This window comes from Rhinopithecus roxellana, chromosome 7 (genome assembly GCF_007565055.1).
Source record: "Rhinopithecus roxellana isolate Shanxi Qingling chromosome 7, ASM756505v1, whole genome shotgun sequence".
Classification (NCBI taxonomy): domain Eukaryota; kingdom Metazoa; phylum Chordata; class Mammalia; order Primates; family Cercopithecidae; genus Rhinopithecus; species Rhinopithecus roxellana.
The window spans coordinates 129,879,156-129,896,200 of record NC_044555.1 but is presented as its reverse complement, the minus strand read 5'-3'; the positions used below and the strand labels follow the sequence as shown (position 1 = coordinate 129,896,200).

At 38.5% G+C, this 17,045-nt stretch overlaps 1 protein-coding gene across 5 annotated transcripts in view; it reads right to left on the bottom strand.

Moving 5' to 3' along the window:
• Positions 1 to 2,338: 2,338 nt before the first annotated feature.
• FAM122C (family with sequence similarity 122C) overlaps positions 2,339 to 17,045 on the bottom strand; it is a 57,202-nt gene continuing 42,495 nt past the window's right edge. The window contains exons 5-11 of one of the 5 annotated variants that reach the window (XM_030933890.1): positions 12,569 to 12,612; positions 12,416 to 12,470; positions 10,343 to 10,435; positions 9,847 to 9,935; positions 8,589 to 8,650; positions 4,892 to 4,988; positions 2,889 to 3,390 (exon numbers count right to left, since the gene is read on the bottom strand). In XM_030933890.1, the coding sequence (XP_030789750.1) occupies positions 3,264 to 3,390; positions 4,892 to 4,988; positions 8,589 to 8,650; positions 9,847 to 9,935; positions 10,343 to 10,435; positions 12,416 to 12,470; positions 12,569 to 12,612 (567 nt within the window). In that variant the 3' untranslated portion in view covers positions 2,889 to 3,263. Of the gene's footprint in view, positions 3,391 to 4,891; positions 4,989 to 8,588; positions 8,651 to 9,846; positions 9,936 to 10,342; positions 10,436 to 12,415; positions 12,471 to 12,568; positions 12,613 to 17,045 lie in introns of all 5 variants that reach the window. The other 4 variants (XM_030933893.1, XM_030933891.1, XM_030933894.1 and 1 more) reach the window with 4 other exon arrangements.

Genomic DNA, 17,045 nt, shown 5'->3' with positions numbered 1-17,045 from the left:
AACTCATTACTACAGTGAGTTTTCATGTTGAATATCAGTGAATCATTAGGGTAAATTTGGAGTACTACTCTTTTATAAGATTGTAAGTAAAATATGAATACTTGATTGAACACATATTTAAGGCTTAATAATGATGCTTTATAGTCACCTCTTGTTCTCACATTTTTAAGATGAGTTATAGGAGAGACAATTTTAAAAAACTAATTTAGGAAAGATGAAACAAGCAAAATCAAAATTCTAAAATTATACCATTGTGTGTTAAATTGTGTCCTCAAAAAGATATCTTGAAATTCTAATCCCCAGGACCTGTGAATTTGACCTTATCTGGAAACAGGGTCTTTGCAGATATAGTGGAATTAAGATGAGGTCATATTGGATTAGGGTAGGCCTTAAACCCAACGACTGGTTGTCTTTGTAAGAAGGCCCTATGACAACACACGACACAGAGAGAATCCTGTGATTCTCTCTGAGGCAGAGATTGGAGTGATGTATCTGTAAGCCAAGGATTGCCAGCAATCACCAAAAGCAAGGAGAGAGGCATGGAACAGATTCTCCCTCAGAGCTTCAAGAGGCACCCAACCCAGCTGACTCCTTGATCTTAGGTTGGTAGCCTCCAGAACTGTGAAACAATAAATCTCCACTGTTGAAGTCACTCAGTTTGTGATGCTTTGTTATGGCAGCGCTGGGAAACTAATATATGTCCTTCACTATAGAAAACTGATATGATAATTCTTTGGCATGTTTAGAAAGACAAAATATAGCCTTACCATAATTTTTTTTCTTTGAGCAGAGTCTCACTCTGTCGCCCAGGCTAGAGTGCAGTGGCGTGATCTCAGCTCACCGCAACCTCTGCCTCCTGGGTTCCAGCGATTCTCCTGCCTGAGCCTCCTGAGTAGCTGGGATTACAGGTGTCTGCCACCACGCTCAGCTAGTATCTTGTATTTTTAGTAGAGATGGGGTTTTGCCATGTTGGCCAGGCTGGTCTTGAACTCCTGACATCAGGTGACCCACCCACTTCAGCCTCCCAAAGTGCTGGATTACAGGCGTAAACCACTGTGCCCGGCCGCCTTACCATAATTTTAAAAAATCAAACACAGAATAGCAAGTAAAAGTTACAATCATTTTGGTCTAAAAATCAACAATAAGTGGAAAATCGTTTTAGAAATGGATCCTCTCAATACACAAGCTCAAAAGGCAACAGAATAAAGAACCAACTATGGAATCCTTGAGTCTGAACATATTATAGTAAGTTGTGGCATTCTAGTGTACAGCTAAATCAATACAAACTAACTGAATAGGGCTGGGTTGGGTGGCTCATGCCTGTAATCCCAGCACTTTGGGAGGCCAAGGTGGGTGGATCACCTGAGGCCGGGAGTTCAAGACCAGCCTAGGCAACATGGCAAAACCCCATCTCTACTACAAATACAAAAATTAGCCGGGTATGGTGGCGTGAGCCTGTAATCCCAGCTACTCGGGAGGTTGAGGCAGGAGAATTGCTTGAACCTGGCAGGCGGAGGTTGCAGTGAGCCGAGATCATGCCACTGCACTCTAGCCTGGGCAATAAAGCGAGACTCCGTCTCAAAAAAAAGTAACTGAATAGAGGGAAAGGAATTGTCTGAGTTGAGAAAAGTATATTGAGATAGTCAAGATTACCGAGATTTGCTGATAAAAGTTCCTCATACAACTGAGTGGTAGTCTTATCCCCATTAGTTACATTCTGTATCCTTAGTTCTTGTGCTTGAACATTCTGCGAAATTCTCTTTGGCTAAGGTGCCAATAGTACATGTGAACCTTTGTCTGTCAATGATCTACAGTTTCAGCAAGAAACATCACTGCAACCACACCACACCTCATTCCATGAGGGGCCCCTCTCACAACTGGTCCACTAAAGAGCTGGCAAGTAAAGAAGCAAGTAACAAAGGCAATATTTATAGTTTCCTTGTTCTTAGCCAATTTATAGAATCCTGTCCCAGTTTCAAGAGACCATCATGATCCTAGTTATTTTATAAATAGTTGGTTTCATCTATTCATAATTGAATAGAATCTTCTCCCACTTATATATCAATTCTGATCAGTTCCATCAGGGTCAGTGTCAAAAACCTGTTAGTGCCACAGTCTTTTTTCCCATATGGCAGCATACCCACATCACATTTCTATCATTCTGATTCTTTCCAACAAAAAGAAAAAAAGTCTTTTATATATATTTTAGATAACTGTTACTGTCTTATTAGCTGAGGCAATTTAAACCATTCTCAGCTTCATTTCTCGAGAATATGTTTCTATTTTTCAAAATGCTAATACTACCTCCAATTACTTAAAGCACATATTTTAAATTTAAATTTTTTAACACACAATTTTTCCTATTTAAAAAAAAAAAAAAAACCCTTAAGACTTTCAAATGAAAATCAGGGTTTAAACAAACATTTATAGCCCTTAGGGGACAACTGGAAGCACGATTTTGGCAGAAAAGCCCTAACATATTAAGCCTGTATTTAATCAAATCAGTAGTCATGATGATGAATAAAACGTAAATGATAAAAATGTAAAAGACTACAATTTATCAACATTTTCTCACACTTAATTAGAATACAAAATTAATCAGGGTTAATCAGGTTGAGTACAAATTGAGTGAAGCCTCAATTACGTATTATTTTCTTTCTATTCAATTAACTTTAATTCATCTTGCTCTTCTACCTACTGCTTCCCAAGAAATTGAATATCTAAGGATTCATGTGCAAAATAAGCAATCCTTGGATCGGTATGGTATAACTCGGTCATAAAAATTGCCTTTGATATGTGACTTTTCTTCACCAAGTGGAAGCTAGTACTTACTGAAAATAGCATTAAAGACTAGCATGGACCATTAAGTACATAATTGTCAAACATCATTTTACTTTGTTAATTGAACAATTATATTTTATCAGAATTATGTTTCATAAGATTATTTCAAAAAGTCAAGGTACAGCATTTTCTAGACAATAGCAGCCTAACAATTTATGCTTGTATCTTCAACGTAGTTCTTATTTGGAAAACATCTTTGAAAATATTATTACATTGAATTTAAGGACATACACAAAAATTATACATGCAAGTTCTGTAGATAAATAGAATTTTAGGAAATTGAGGAAAAAAGATAAATAGGAGATAGTTTAAATTATAAAGTACAATTCTCATTGCTCTGACTTGATTTGCTTGATGTATGTGTTTCTCCATTGGTGAGAAAGTCTTGGGATGGGTGAATCATTTAGTTGAAAGCTCGACTACTAGAACAAATGAGAACCAGTATCAGAAGGTGACAAAGGAGAGTTTCTGACGGTGCCGATTTCAGTTGATGAATTACCAAAAGACCCAGCATTGCTGTTGTTTCCATCAAAAGTAGCTGGAAATAAACTAGAAGAAAATGTCACTCGTTGATAGCAGAACTCAAGAGATCTGTCTGTATACTCTGCTTTTTCTACACATGAGTGCAAAATACATGACTAACAACTGGCACTTGTCACAGGCAAAGTTTTGTAAGAGTCATACAATAAAACCACCAGTAACAATAAATAGAAATCCATGGCCAGGTGCGGTGGCTCATGCCTGTAATCCAAGCACTTTGGGAGGCGAAGGCAGGTGGATCACAAGATCAGGAGTTCAAGACTGTCCTGACCAATAGGGTGAAATCCCGTCTCTACTAAAAATACAAAAATTACCCAGGTGTGGTGGCACACACCTGTAGTCCCAGCTACTCAGGAGGCTAAGGTAGGAGAATTGTTTGAACCCAGGAGGTGGAGGTTGCAGTAAACTGAGATGGCGCCATTGCACTCCAGCCTGGGAGACAGAGCGAGACTCCGTCTAAAAAAAAAAAAAAGGAAAGAAAAAGAAATCCATTCCGGTATTTCTTGTTTTTTATCACTAAAACATGCTTTCTTAGGCATGTTTTTCAATAATACTCTCAACCCAACAAGGTAGACAAAAATCCAAGGGAGAAAAGACAGGCAGAAGATGACTTTTTCCAATGATGCATTTTTATGTATTTCTCTAATATCTCTTCATCTAATGCCAAAATCTCACTTCTAAAAATGTATCCACCATATATTAGTATCACACACATCTCATAAGAAAAACACTCCGCCAGGTGACGTGACTCACACCTGTAATCCCAGCACTTTAGGAGGCCAAGGCAGGTGGATTGCTTGAGTTCAGAAGTTTGAGACCAGCCTGGGCAACATGGAAAAACCCCATCTCTATCAAAAATACAAAAATTAGCCAGGCATGGTGGTGCACACCTGCGGTCTCAGCTACTCAGGAGGCTGAGGTGGGAGGACTGCTTGAGCCTGGGAGGTGGAGGTTGCAGTGAGCCAAGATTGTGCCACTGCACTCCCAGCTTGGGTGACAGAGTGAGACCCTGTCTCAGAAAAAGAAAAAAAGAAAATAAAATAACTCAAGTTTATAGCATCCATTTGGAATATTAGTTTTGTTTGTTTGTTTTTCGAGACAGAGTCTCACTTTGTCGCCAGGCTAGAGTGCAGTGGCGCAATCTCCGTTCACTGCAACCTCTGCCTCCCTGGTTCAAGCGATTCTCCTGCCTCAGCCTCCCGAGTAGTTGGGATTATGGGCACACACCACCACGCCCAGCTAATTTTTGTATTTTTTAGTAGAGACAGGGTTTCACCATGTTGGCCAGGATAGTCTCGATCTCCTGACCTCATGATCCGCCCGCCTTGGCCTCCCAAAGTGCTGGGATTACAGGCATGAGCCACTGTGCCTGGCCTGGAATATTAGTTTTAAAACTTCTAAGAATAGTTAATAATGTACCATACTTCTGAATACATACAATAACCAAAGTAGACTTAAAAAACAAGTAAAAATGGTCAATGAATGTTTAAAATCTCATGTTAGTACTCACCACACATTATTATCTGACAGTTGGGAAGTATCAGAAGAAAGTATGTTGGTTGTGCCTTGGAAAATCCTTTTTGGTTGATATTGAAATGCCATTTCACCTATGACAATATAGTAGATCAAGGTAGATTATGTTGTATTTAACATGTTTATTATGATTTTAATTGCAAAAGTAATAGTTATTCACTGCAATTAATTTATAAAATACAGAAAAGCGCAAAGAAAACAATTTTAAGTAACAATTGTTCAGACATAACCATTCTTTAGTAATTTTTGAATATGTTGTATACACGATTGTTTTTTAAATAAAATTGGGTTTGTACTGTATATAATGTTTTTAGATTTACTTTTTGTTTTCAGTGATTATAATTTTATTATATTATTAACTAAATTCTATAAGATGATATTATTAATTATTATTATTATTATTATTATTATTTTGAGAAGAAGTCGCTGTGTCACCCAGGCTGAAGAGCAGTGGCACGATCTGGGCTCACTTCAACCTCTGCCTCCCAGGTTCCAGCGATTCTTGTGCCTCCGCCTCCAGAACAGCTGGAATTACAGGCGCAAACCACCATGCCCAGCTAATTTTTATATTTTTAGTAGATATGGGGTTTCACCATGTTGGCAGGCTGGTCTCAAATTCCTGGCCTCAGGTGATCCACCCACCTCGGCCTCCCAAAATGCTGGGATTATAGGCGTGAGCCACTGTGCCCGGCCCTGCAAGATGATTTGATATAGCTATGTAGTAAGGCTGTTTAATGAGTTTAATGTCATTCCTTATTTTAAAACTTTAGATTGTTGCTATCTTTATTTTGCTAAATGTACACAAGGAACTAAATAGATAAGTTCTTTTATAGCACACAAGGAACAAAATAAGTGTATCTTTAGAGACTAAGGTAGAACATCTAATCTCAAAAACACAAAACAAAACAAAAAAAAACTGCATTTCTGTAATCTTTGCCTTGAAGTAAATGTTAAAATCTGCACAGTGTTTCACATTCATATGATAACCATTTCTGGACCTGAGCAAAACTGACATTCAAGCCCATAACTTCGATTTGAATGATAAGACACTAAGGTCACCATTAAGATACTGCATAGACCTTCCACAGAAGTGTAATCATGGCTCATAAAGTTTAAAAGAAGTCTAGTGTCCCATGCCTTGCCAGATTACACTTACGTCACTATAGAAAAACTACTCAGCTCTCCTTTTTGGTTTAACATTGAAAACATGACAAATCAAAACAAATTCCTCGTAAAAGAAAATTAGGTCTTTCTTTGCTAAAACCAGCATTACTTGTCAAACGATATTTATAGCTGCCCAATTTCTGTAGTATTCCGATATGAAGGCTTATTTACTCTCGCTTATTCCTTTTTTTTTCTCAGACGGAGTCTTACTCTGTTGTCCAGGCTGGAGTGCAGTGGTGTGATCTCGGCTCACTGCAACCTCTGCCTCCTGGATTCAGGTGATTCTCCTGCCTCAGTCTCCTGAGTAGCTGGGATTACAGGCATGCACCACCACCCCCAGCTAATTTTTGTATTTTTAGTAGACACAGGGTTTTGTCATGTTGGCCAGGCTGGTCTTGAATTCCTGACCTCAAGTTATCCTCCCGCCTCAGCCTCCCAAAGTGCTGGGATTACAGGCATAAGCCATTGCGCCAGGCCCATGTTCTCGCTTATTCCTGATGGAAGTAACTGCTGCTTCTCACCATAAAATATGACTTCATATGCTTTGGAGACGCTAATCTTGATCTCACTTCACAGAATCCTCATTCTTTTTAGTTCCCCCTGCCCCCTGCCTCAGGACCTCTCTTTTATTTTTATGCTATCTTTCTCCCACATTTCATTTGTATTAATGGGGTCCAAATAGGACATAGTTTGTTGTTTCCCAAATGAATATGCATATTCCAAAATATATGAATAAATTTCAATTTCTGTTTATCTGTTATTGTATCTGGCCAAAAATGACCAAATGAATTTTCAGCACATTTGTATAGGGCATGCTTTGGAGGGTGGGGTATGACTTAAAATATGGACTAGGTGGTATATACAGAATTCGCTTTGGAGTTCCGTCAGGGATACCTTAAAGAAATAAGGCAGTCCTCTTTCAGAGCAGCTGAAAACCAAGTATGAGACAGGTCACATCTCCGAAGACACTGGGCAGAAACTACATCTTTTATGTCAAAATTGATCTATAAAAATCATTTTTAAATCATAAATTCTAAGAAAACTTCAGATGCTTTTCATGTGATAACATATTTATGTATACGTGTCTCAAAAGGAGAACTATTTTAATCTGGTAAAACACTCCTCAATTTAAGCGTACTTTATTTTAAATACTTAATTGACCCTCGACTTCTAACAGCTCTTAAACTCCTGATATATTTGAATAGTTTTTCAACACTAGCCCAAATTTCACAGCACAGGTAAAAGACCCCTAAGCTTAGTAACTGAAGCATCTTCATAAAACAATGTGCTTACTTTGGAAAAGAGTGTTTTCCAGAATTTATCTAGCCCTTAATCTTAGAATACAAAAAGTACGTGCTGAGTTAGTTATGTTGTGTTGTTAGGAAGACTGCCATTAGTTAATTCAAAATACACAAAGAACATTAAAGCATATTTCAGTTTCTTTCCTCTTCTTATTCTTCTTACTCCTCTTTCTTAATAGATTGTTCACAATACACATTTTTAAGTTTAATCTCCTTTCCTATTCACCCATTTCCCCTCCCCATGGTAGTTAAACATTGTACTAAATATACAGGCTTATGCTTATAATCCCAGCACTTTGGCAGGCCGAGGTGGGCAGATCACCTGAAGTCAGGAGTTCGAGACCAGCCTGGCCAACATGGTGAAACCCTGTCTCTACCAAAAATACCAAAAAAAAAAAAAAAAAAAAAAAATTGCCAGGCATGGTGGCAGGCACCTGCAATCCCAGCTACTGGTGAGGCTGAGGCAGGTGAATTGCTTGAACCCAGGAGGATGAGGTTGCAGTGAGCCAACACTGTGCCACTGCACTTCAGCCTGGGTGACAGAGCAAGACTCTGTCTCAAGAAAAAAAAAAAAGAAAAAAAAGGAAGAAGAGCATAATTTAGTGAGGTACCATTGAGAAGTGGGATCCAAGATTGTAGGAGTTTTTAAAAAACACTTCTGTTCTTTCCATTGCCCTTTTATTACTGAGTAGGTGGGTCACTTTCCATATATTTAACCAAAAATAACTCCCATAAAGAAACTAAACACCAAAGAACATACACCTTCATATATATTTTTAGTGTTGTAAGTGGATCTAATTTGTGTCAACTTATTCATATGATAGCAACGTGTGTGTGTGTGGCAGTGAGGCAGGGGTTGATATTCAGCAAAATACTTGATGATTGACTCACTCTATTTGTTCATTCTTTCATTTATTCTCTACCTTGTTTTAGAAAGTAATGAAGATAGCTAACTTGGTGAATTATATTGAAAATCATAATAGCCAACTAAATTGGAATTAAATTTCTCACTTCACATTTATGTAGCATTTTAGAGTTTTCAAAATATCCTTATACATATTTCTAGTTGCATAAAATGAAAGGCCTCTAATAGCTTATTAAATATATTTTAAATAAATAAAGCCTTTAAAAATAAATTTTTGTATAACATTTTATTTTAGATATTTTATAAAATAACTTATATTTATTTCTGCTGGTAGATAAAAGTACCTTTTCTTTTTAATGGTCCAAGGATACTTGGTCTAATAATGTTGGTAGGATTTTGACTTCTTCTAAAATAAAATCATCATGATCATTATAAGAAATATTTCTTAACAAAATCAGCATGACTATTTCATTATAACAGATCTAAGGACATACACAAAAACGGGACTCTGTATAGGACATGGCATTACATCATTTTACTGCTTTTCTTTGTTTTTTATTTTTATTTTTTTCCTGAGATGGAGTTTCGCTCTTATCACCCAGGCTGGAGAGAAGTGGTGCAATCTCAGCTCACTGCAGCCTCCGCCTCCTGGGTTCAAGCGATTCTCTTGCCTCAGCCTCCCAAGTAGCTGGGATTACAAGCATGCACCACCACACTCGGCTAATTTTGTATTGTTTTAGTAGAGACGGGGTTCACCATGTTGGCCAGGCTGGTATCGAACTCCTGACCTTTGGTGATCCGCCCACCTAGGCCTCCCAAAGTGTTGTGATTACTGGTGTGAGCCACCACACCCAGCCATTTTACTGCTTTTCTTTACATATGGGTAAAAACAGGAATGCCTTAGGAGCAAACTATCTTCTAATTCTCAAGGATTCAGGATTTTGAATCCTAGAGTCTACAAAAACCTATAGTCCTGGCTGGGACTTGCCTTGAATGAAGGTGAGAATCACGGTTGAAGTTGTTTAAAGTTCTAAAGATAGCTCTGATCCTTATTAACAAACTTGGTTAGAGAAAGATTACGTATTAGCAGGGGGAAGGAATTACTAAATTCTTCTTATGTTCTTAGTCACCTGACTTTTTCAATATACAAAATGATAAACTGAAACAGTGACTTTTTTTTTTGAGATGGAGTTTTGCTCTTGTTGCCCAGGCTGGAGTGCAATGGCGTGATCTTGGCTCACCGCAAACCTCTACCTCCTGGGTTCAAGCAATTCTCCTGCCTCAGCCTCCCTAGTAGCTGGTATTACAGACATGAGCCACCACGCCTGGCTAATTTTGTATTTTTAGTAGAGACGGGGTTTCTCCATGTTGCTCAGGCTGGTCTTGAACTCCTGACCTCAGGTAATCCGCCCGCCTTGGCCTCCCAAAGTGCTAGGATTACAGGCATGAGCCACCATGCCCGGCCGAAACAATGACATTTTAATTTCCCTAAAAAGAAGTCACTTCTTTGGTTGGCACAAAACTTGGAGCTATAATTTCTTTTAAGTTTCTATAATTCTTGTTTTATAAGCAATTTGGTATTTTCATAAAACATAAACTTACATGATGTATTGTTGCGTAGGACTGGGAATGTGACTTGAAGGAGAACCAGTGCAACTCACACAAGTTTGTAATGATGGAGAGAAAAACTGCTAAAATCAAATTGGAACAGAGGTTTTAAAACTGCCACTTTTCTCAGAAAGCAGATCATTGGCTTCCTAGGGAGGGGCAGGGATGGTGGGGAGGGAGACTGGGGTACAAAAGATCATTAGGAAATTGTTTTGAGTGTGGGAACTGTTTGATATCTTGATTATGGTTGTGGCTACAGGATTGTACACAATTGCCAAAATTAATCTAACCCTATACTTTAAAGTTGGTGAATTTTATTACATATAAGTAATACTTGAAGAAATGAAAAAGAAGGGAAAACTGTTAGTTAGAATCAGATGTACTGCGACAAAATATATCCCCCAAAATATTTTTATTGGTGACCATTAATGTTCCTAAATATTTCCTAAATATTTCAAGGGACATAGACTTTTAGGTATTCCTTTCTTACCTTCCCAGTCTTCTTGATGGAAGAAGGCATTGAGGATACTGGTGTTAAATCAATGCACTTTAGAGAGGATGATTTCTGTGAGCCATTGTCATTCTGTGTAAGCAGAAAGCAGTGTACAATTGTAGTACCAATTGTTTATTAATCAAATACTTGAGACACTCGTTGCACAGGGAAGTGAGTCCTTACTACTGTGTCACTGGCTGCACCATGGTGAAGAGCTCTCACCATCCTAAAGCAATCAGGGAACCCAAAATTCACTTCAATAAGCAAAGGTACCCTTTTCCCTTTTGGGGATGAGAGCTATATGGTGATTGAGGGGCTTCCCAGCATGCCAGAAAGTCCTAGAATGTGAGTACTCAATACTATAAACACAAATCCTAAATTTAAGCTCTTCTCTTTGCTTCGACCTGTGCTTTGTTATTGAAAACTATAATGCTATGTCCAGGAAAGGACCAAAAAGGTTTTGACTGGAACTAAGATGCAAATGAGACAGCAGGAATAACTACATTTATGGAAACTGTCTCTAGATTTTGCATAGACAAAATCAGTACTTCATAATTCAGGATTTTAAAATCTGCCCTTTCCCTTCTAAAACAAGCCAAGTGTGTATTACATGTACCCTTCCTCTTCCTAACACACTTACAGATTCTCTTACTCATCCATGCCAATATCTAAAGTAATTAGAATTGGGCCAAAGGACTCAAGCAGTATCCATTGTATTAGCACCAAAACATGAAAAGTGACAGGCTCCAGAGATTATCTACTTATTCTCCCAGACCTACTCCAAAATCAGGGATAACTGCCCATGTAAGGTACTCAGGGCTCAAAGGAAAATAAGATGTCATTGCTTCTGTTGACAATCCATTTCCGTATCGAATAACTCCCACATCTGAAGATTGACATTAGTCAGAATCTCTCCTATTCAAATTTCAGCTCAGTACTTGTTTTGTCACTATCTGGGATGTCCATAGAAAAGAACACTAAATATCATTCAGCTACCACCACAACTAGGTAACCACTATGTGCACACAGACATTTAAAAATGTTAACAAGAGATGAAACTAAATTCTAAGTATGTTTAAATTAAAGGTTTTATATTAAAATGGTAGTGGGAGAATGTGTTACAGCCTGATATGGTGTGGCTGTGTCCCCATTCAAATCTCATCTTTAACTGTAATCCCCATAATCCCCACGTGTTGTGGGAGGAACCTAGTGGGAGGTAATTGAATCATGGGGGTGAATTCCCCAGTGCTGTTCTCGTGATAGTGAGTGAGTTCTCACGAGATCTGATGGCTTTATAAGCATCTGGAATTTCCCCTGCTGGCACTCATTCTGTCTCCTGCCACCCTGTGAAGAGGTGCCTTCTGCCATAATCGTAAGTTTCCTGAGGCCTTCTCAGCCATGCAAAACTGTGAGTCAATTAAACCTCTTTCCTTTATAAATTACCCAGTCTTGGGTATTTCGTTATAGCAATGTGAGAATGGACTAATACACAGGCATAAAAATGCAATATTTTTCTAGTAAGTCTATTGTCTGTGGTTTAAGACTCTAATATATAGTTCATAAATTATTGAGAAGGGAGTGAAATCATTTATTGTTTTGTTATCTAAGCACTTTAACTAGTGCAACTGAACTTTTTTTGGGCCTGCTAGGACAGAGAAGAAACTGGTCCACAGCAGCTATGGTTTTGTGTCACAAAACTGTTTACTTTGAACTCCACTTTCAAATAATGGTAGCTATTTTTATGAGTAAATCATGAAGTATTTCTCAAGAGCAATCAAGGGCTAGGTGCAATGGCTCAAGCTTGTAATCCTAGCATTTTGGGAGGCTGAGGCAGGAGGATCCACTGAGCTCAGGTGTTTAAGACCAGCCTGGACAGCATAGTGAGAACTTGTCTCAAAAAAAAAAAAAAAAATTAAAAAGAGCACTCAAAAATTATTTATGCAACAGATACAATTTTTGTTTCAAACTAGAGCTTAGATTTCTAGAAATTACAGCAAAACTAGATATGCCAACACCACAAGTCAGTAAAAATTTGAAATTTTCTACAAAACTGAAGTTATAATACCATACCAGTTTCAAGCCTTCTTCCCAAGATTGACTTATCTGTATCTCAGTTTGTATTTTCCTACAAAAGAAATCAAAACTGCAGTTTGCCTATCTGAAAGAAAAGATATAATTAAATATACAAATTATGAGAAGAGTAATTCAAATTACAGCACTCACCATTCATACATTGTTTCTCTAGTTATTAAATTCATGGCTTCTTCCTGTAAAGGTAGGAAAATAGAATAAACTGAATACCCAGTTCCTATGGTTTTATAAAATTTGATTTCATTTGGATGCACCATTATTTTTATTCACTGGGCTATAGAAGAACTAGAGAATAAACAAATCTCTAAACAAGTATCTAGTTCTCTACCCTTTATTGCGTCACAAATTATCACACCAAAGATCTATTACTTGTGCATTACAGTACATCAGATATGCAGGAACTGATTAGATGAAAAACTTTGTATTTTTCTTTTTTCTATCTATCTATCTATTTATTTATTTATTTATTTATTTATTTATTTATTTATTTATTTGAGACGGAGTCTTGCTCTGTCGCCCAGGCTGGAGTGCAATGGCGCGATTTCTGCTCACTGCAAGCTCCGCCTCCCGGGTTCACGCCATTCTCCTGCCTCAGCCTCCCAAGTAGTTGGGACTACAGGCGCCCGCCACCACGCCCGGCTAATTTTTTTGTATTTTTAGTAGAGACAGGGTTTCACCGTGTTAGCCAGGATGGTCTCGATCTCCTGACCTCGTGATCCACCCGCCTCGGCCTCCCAAAGTGCTGGGATTACAGGCGTGAGCCACTGCGCCCAGCCAAAACTTTGTACTTTTCTTTATTCAAAAGCAAAAACATTAAGCATTCAAAATTTACAGCTTTCTCTGAACTTTTTAAAGGTCTACTAGGACAGAGAAGAAACTAGTCCACAATAGCTATGGATAGCCATTAATACTATGATATTAATAAAAATTACTCACAGTACACAGACAACAAATTAAATGCCTATCAGGATAAGTTTGCTTAAGTCAATGATGAGACAAACATAACTTAAATCTAGTCGTTAACATCAAAAAACAACTATTGCATATTAAATGGGAGACAAATGGATCCTATTTATATAAAATTGTAACAGAGGTGCTCAGAAAGATGTTCGCCAGAAACTTAACAGTGGTTATCAGTGAGTAGTGAGATCTGGAGTAATGTGTTCTTTCTTCCTTTGCACATTACTATATTATTTGACTTTTTATTAATATGCAAGTATCATTTTCACATAAGTAGTTTTTTTTTTTTTTTTAATAACCCACCTATAGAAAGACATCCATGTTCATGGATTGGGACAATGTTTAGATGACAATTCTACCCAAATTGATCTACAGATGCAATGCGACCCTTACCAAAGTCCCTATCACGTTTTATACAGAAACAGAAAAATCCATCTGAAAATTCATATGGAATATCAAAGGACCCCAAATAGCCAAAGCAATCTTTGAAAAGAAGAACAAAGCCGGAGGACTCATACTTCCTGATTTCAAAACTTCCTACAAAACTACATAGTCAAAACAGTGTAGTTCTGGCATAAGAACAAATGCATACCAGCACTTTGTGAGTCCGAGGTGGGCGGATCACCTAAGGTTGGGAGTTTGAGACCAGCCTGGCCAACACGGTGAAACCTCATCTCTACCAAAACTACAAAATTTAGCTGGGTATGCTGGCACACACCTGTAATCCCAGCTACTCAGGAGGCTGAGGCACAAGAATTGCTTGAACCCTGGAGGGAAAGGTTGCAGTGAGCTGAAACTGCACCACTGCACTCCAGCCTGAATGACAGAGAGCAAGATTCTGTCAAAAAAAAAAAAAAAAAAAAAAAAAAAAAAAAAAAAAAAGAACATTCATATAGCAATGGAACAGAATAGAGAGCACAGAAATAAGCCCTCACATAATATATGGTCAAATGATTTTCAAAGTGATGTCAAGACCATTCAATGGGGAAAGGACAATCTTTTCAACAAATGATGTTGAGAAAACCGGAGCTCTACATGCAAAAGAATGAAGTTTAATCCTTTTTTTCACCCTATGTAAAAATTCACTCGAAATGAATTAAAGACTTTAACTTAAAAGATAAAACTCTAAATCTCTCAGAAGACAACATGAGGGTCAATCTTCATGACACTGGATTTCACAATGATTTCTTGGATATGATACCAAAGGCACAGGCAACAAGAGAAAAAAATAGATAAACTGGTCTTCATCAAAATTAAAAAACTTTTTTTTTTTTTTTAAGATGGATTCTCACTCTGTTGCCCAGGCCGGAGTGCAATGGCACGATCTCGGCTCCTACAACCTCCGCCTCCTGTGTTCAAGCAATTCTCCTGTCTCAGCCTCCCGAGTAGCTAGGATTACAGGCACACACCACCAGGCCCAGCTAATTTTTGTATTTTTAGTAGAGATGGGGTTTCATCATGTTGGTCAGGATGGTCTTGAACTCCTGACCTCGTGATCCACCCGCCTTGGCCTCCTAAAGTGCTGGGATTACAGGCGTGAGCCACTGCGCCCGGCCAAATTCATGCTTTTTTTTTTTTTTTTTTTTTTTTTCCTTTGAGACAGAGTTTTGCTCCTGTTGCCCAGGCTGGAGTGCAATGGCACGATCTCAGCTCACTGTAACCTCCACCTCCGGGGTTCAAGCGATTCTCCCGCCTCAGCCTCCTGAGCAGCTGGGATTACAGACACCTGCCACCACACCCAGCTAATTTTTGTATTTTAAGTAGAGACGGGGTTTCACCATGTTGGCCAGGCTCGTTTTGAACTCCCGCCTCAGCCTCCCAAAGCGCTGGGATTACAGGTGTGAGCCACTGCACTTGTTTTTTTTTTTTTTTTGAGATGGAGTCTCCCCTCTGTTGCCTAGGCTGGAATGTAGTGGCGCCATCTTGGCTCACCGCAAGCCCCACCTCCTGGGTTCACGCCATTCTCCTGCCTCAGCCTCCCGAGTAGCTGGGACTACAGGTGCCCACCTAATTTTTTGTATTTTTAGTAGAGACGGTGTTTCACCATGTTAGCCAGGATGGTCTTGATCTCCTGACTTTGTGATCCACCTGCCTCAGACTCCCAAAAAGCTGGGATTACAGGCGTGAGCCACCACACCCAGCAAAATTAAAAAAACTTTTGTGCATCAAATGACACTATCAAGAGTGTGAAAAGACAACTGGAGAATTAGATAATATGCTTGCAAATCATATATCTGAAAAGGAATGAATATCCAAAATATATACAGAACTCCTACAACACAACGACAACAAAAACCAACCCAATTAAAATATGAGTAAAGAGACTGAATGTTTCTCCAAAGAATACCTACAAATGACCAAAAAGTACACAAAAAGATGCTCAACATCATTTGTCATTATGGAAATGCAAACCAAACCACAATGAGATGCCACTTTACCCCATTAGGATAGTTTATTTATTTATTTATTTATTTATTTATTTTTTGAGACAAGATCTCACTCTGTCACACAGGCTGGAGTGCAGTGGTGCAATCTCAGCTCACTGAAACCTCTGCCTCTTAGGTTTAAGTAATTCTTGTGTCTCAGCTTCCTAAGTAACTGGGATTTTTTATTGTTTATTTATTTATTTGTTTTTTATTTTTATTTTTTATTTTTTGTGACAGAGTCTCACTCTGTTGCCCAGGCTGGGGTGCAGTGGCACAATCTTGTCTCAATACAACCTCTGCCTCCCGGGTTCAAGCAATTCTCCTGCCTCAGCCTCTTGAGTAGCTGGAATTACAGGTGCATGCCACCACACTCAGTTAATTTTTGTATTTTTAGTAGAGATGGGGTTTCACCATGCTGGCCAGCTGGTCTCGAACTCTTGACCTTAGATGATCCATCCACCTCAGCCTCCCAAAGTGCTGGGATTACAGGCCACTGCACCGGGCCAAATTTTTAAATTTTCTAAAAACATAATTTCATTCTTATCTCATCCTTTTTTTATATTTCTACTTTATATATATATTCTATGATTCACATGATATATAATAGTACAGTGGCATATGTCCAAAATGTGTAAGTAAATGCAGTATACCTATGTTGGAGGCATGTGCTCAAACATTTTCTCCTGATGTGATATGTGATCGAAAGAGTTTAAAGATTGTTGTCTATAGTATAAATAATACATGTTTGGGGTAGTCCATAATAGAGGAGTGGTGTGAGCTGTGTGAAAGAATTAAAATTTGGCCACGCACGGTGGCTCATGCCTGTAATCCCAGAACTTTGGGAGGCCAAGGCAGGAGGAATCCTTGAGCTCACGAGTTTGAGATCAGCCTGGGTAATATAGCAAGACCTCATTTCTACTAAAAGAAAAAAATAAATTAGCCGGGCACATGTGGTAGTAGTAGACCTAGCTACTCAGGAGGCTGAAGTGGGAGGATCTCTTGAGCCTGGGAGATTGAGGCTGCAGTGAGCCACAATTGTGCCACTGCACTCCAGCCTGGAACAATATGAGACTCTGTCTCAATAAACAAATATATACATAAATAAAGATTTGACCTAGTCCTTCAAAGATGTATAAAATACGAACAAGCAGTGAGTAGAGGGAAGGGTATTCTAAGCGGAAGAACCCATATGAACAAAAGTTTAGGAGAGGGAAAAAATACAA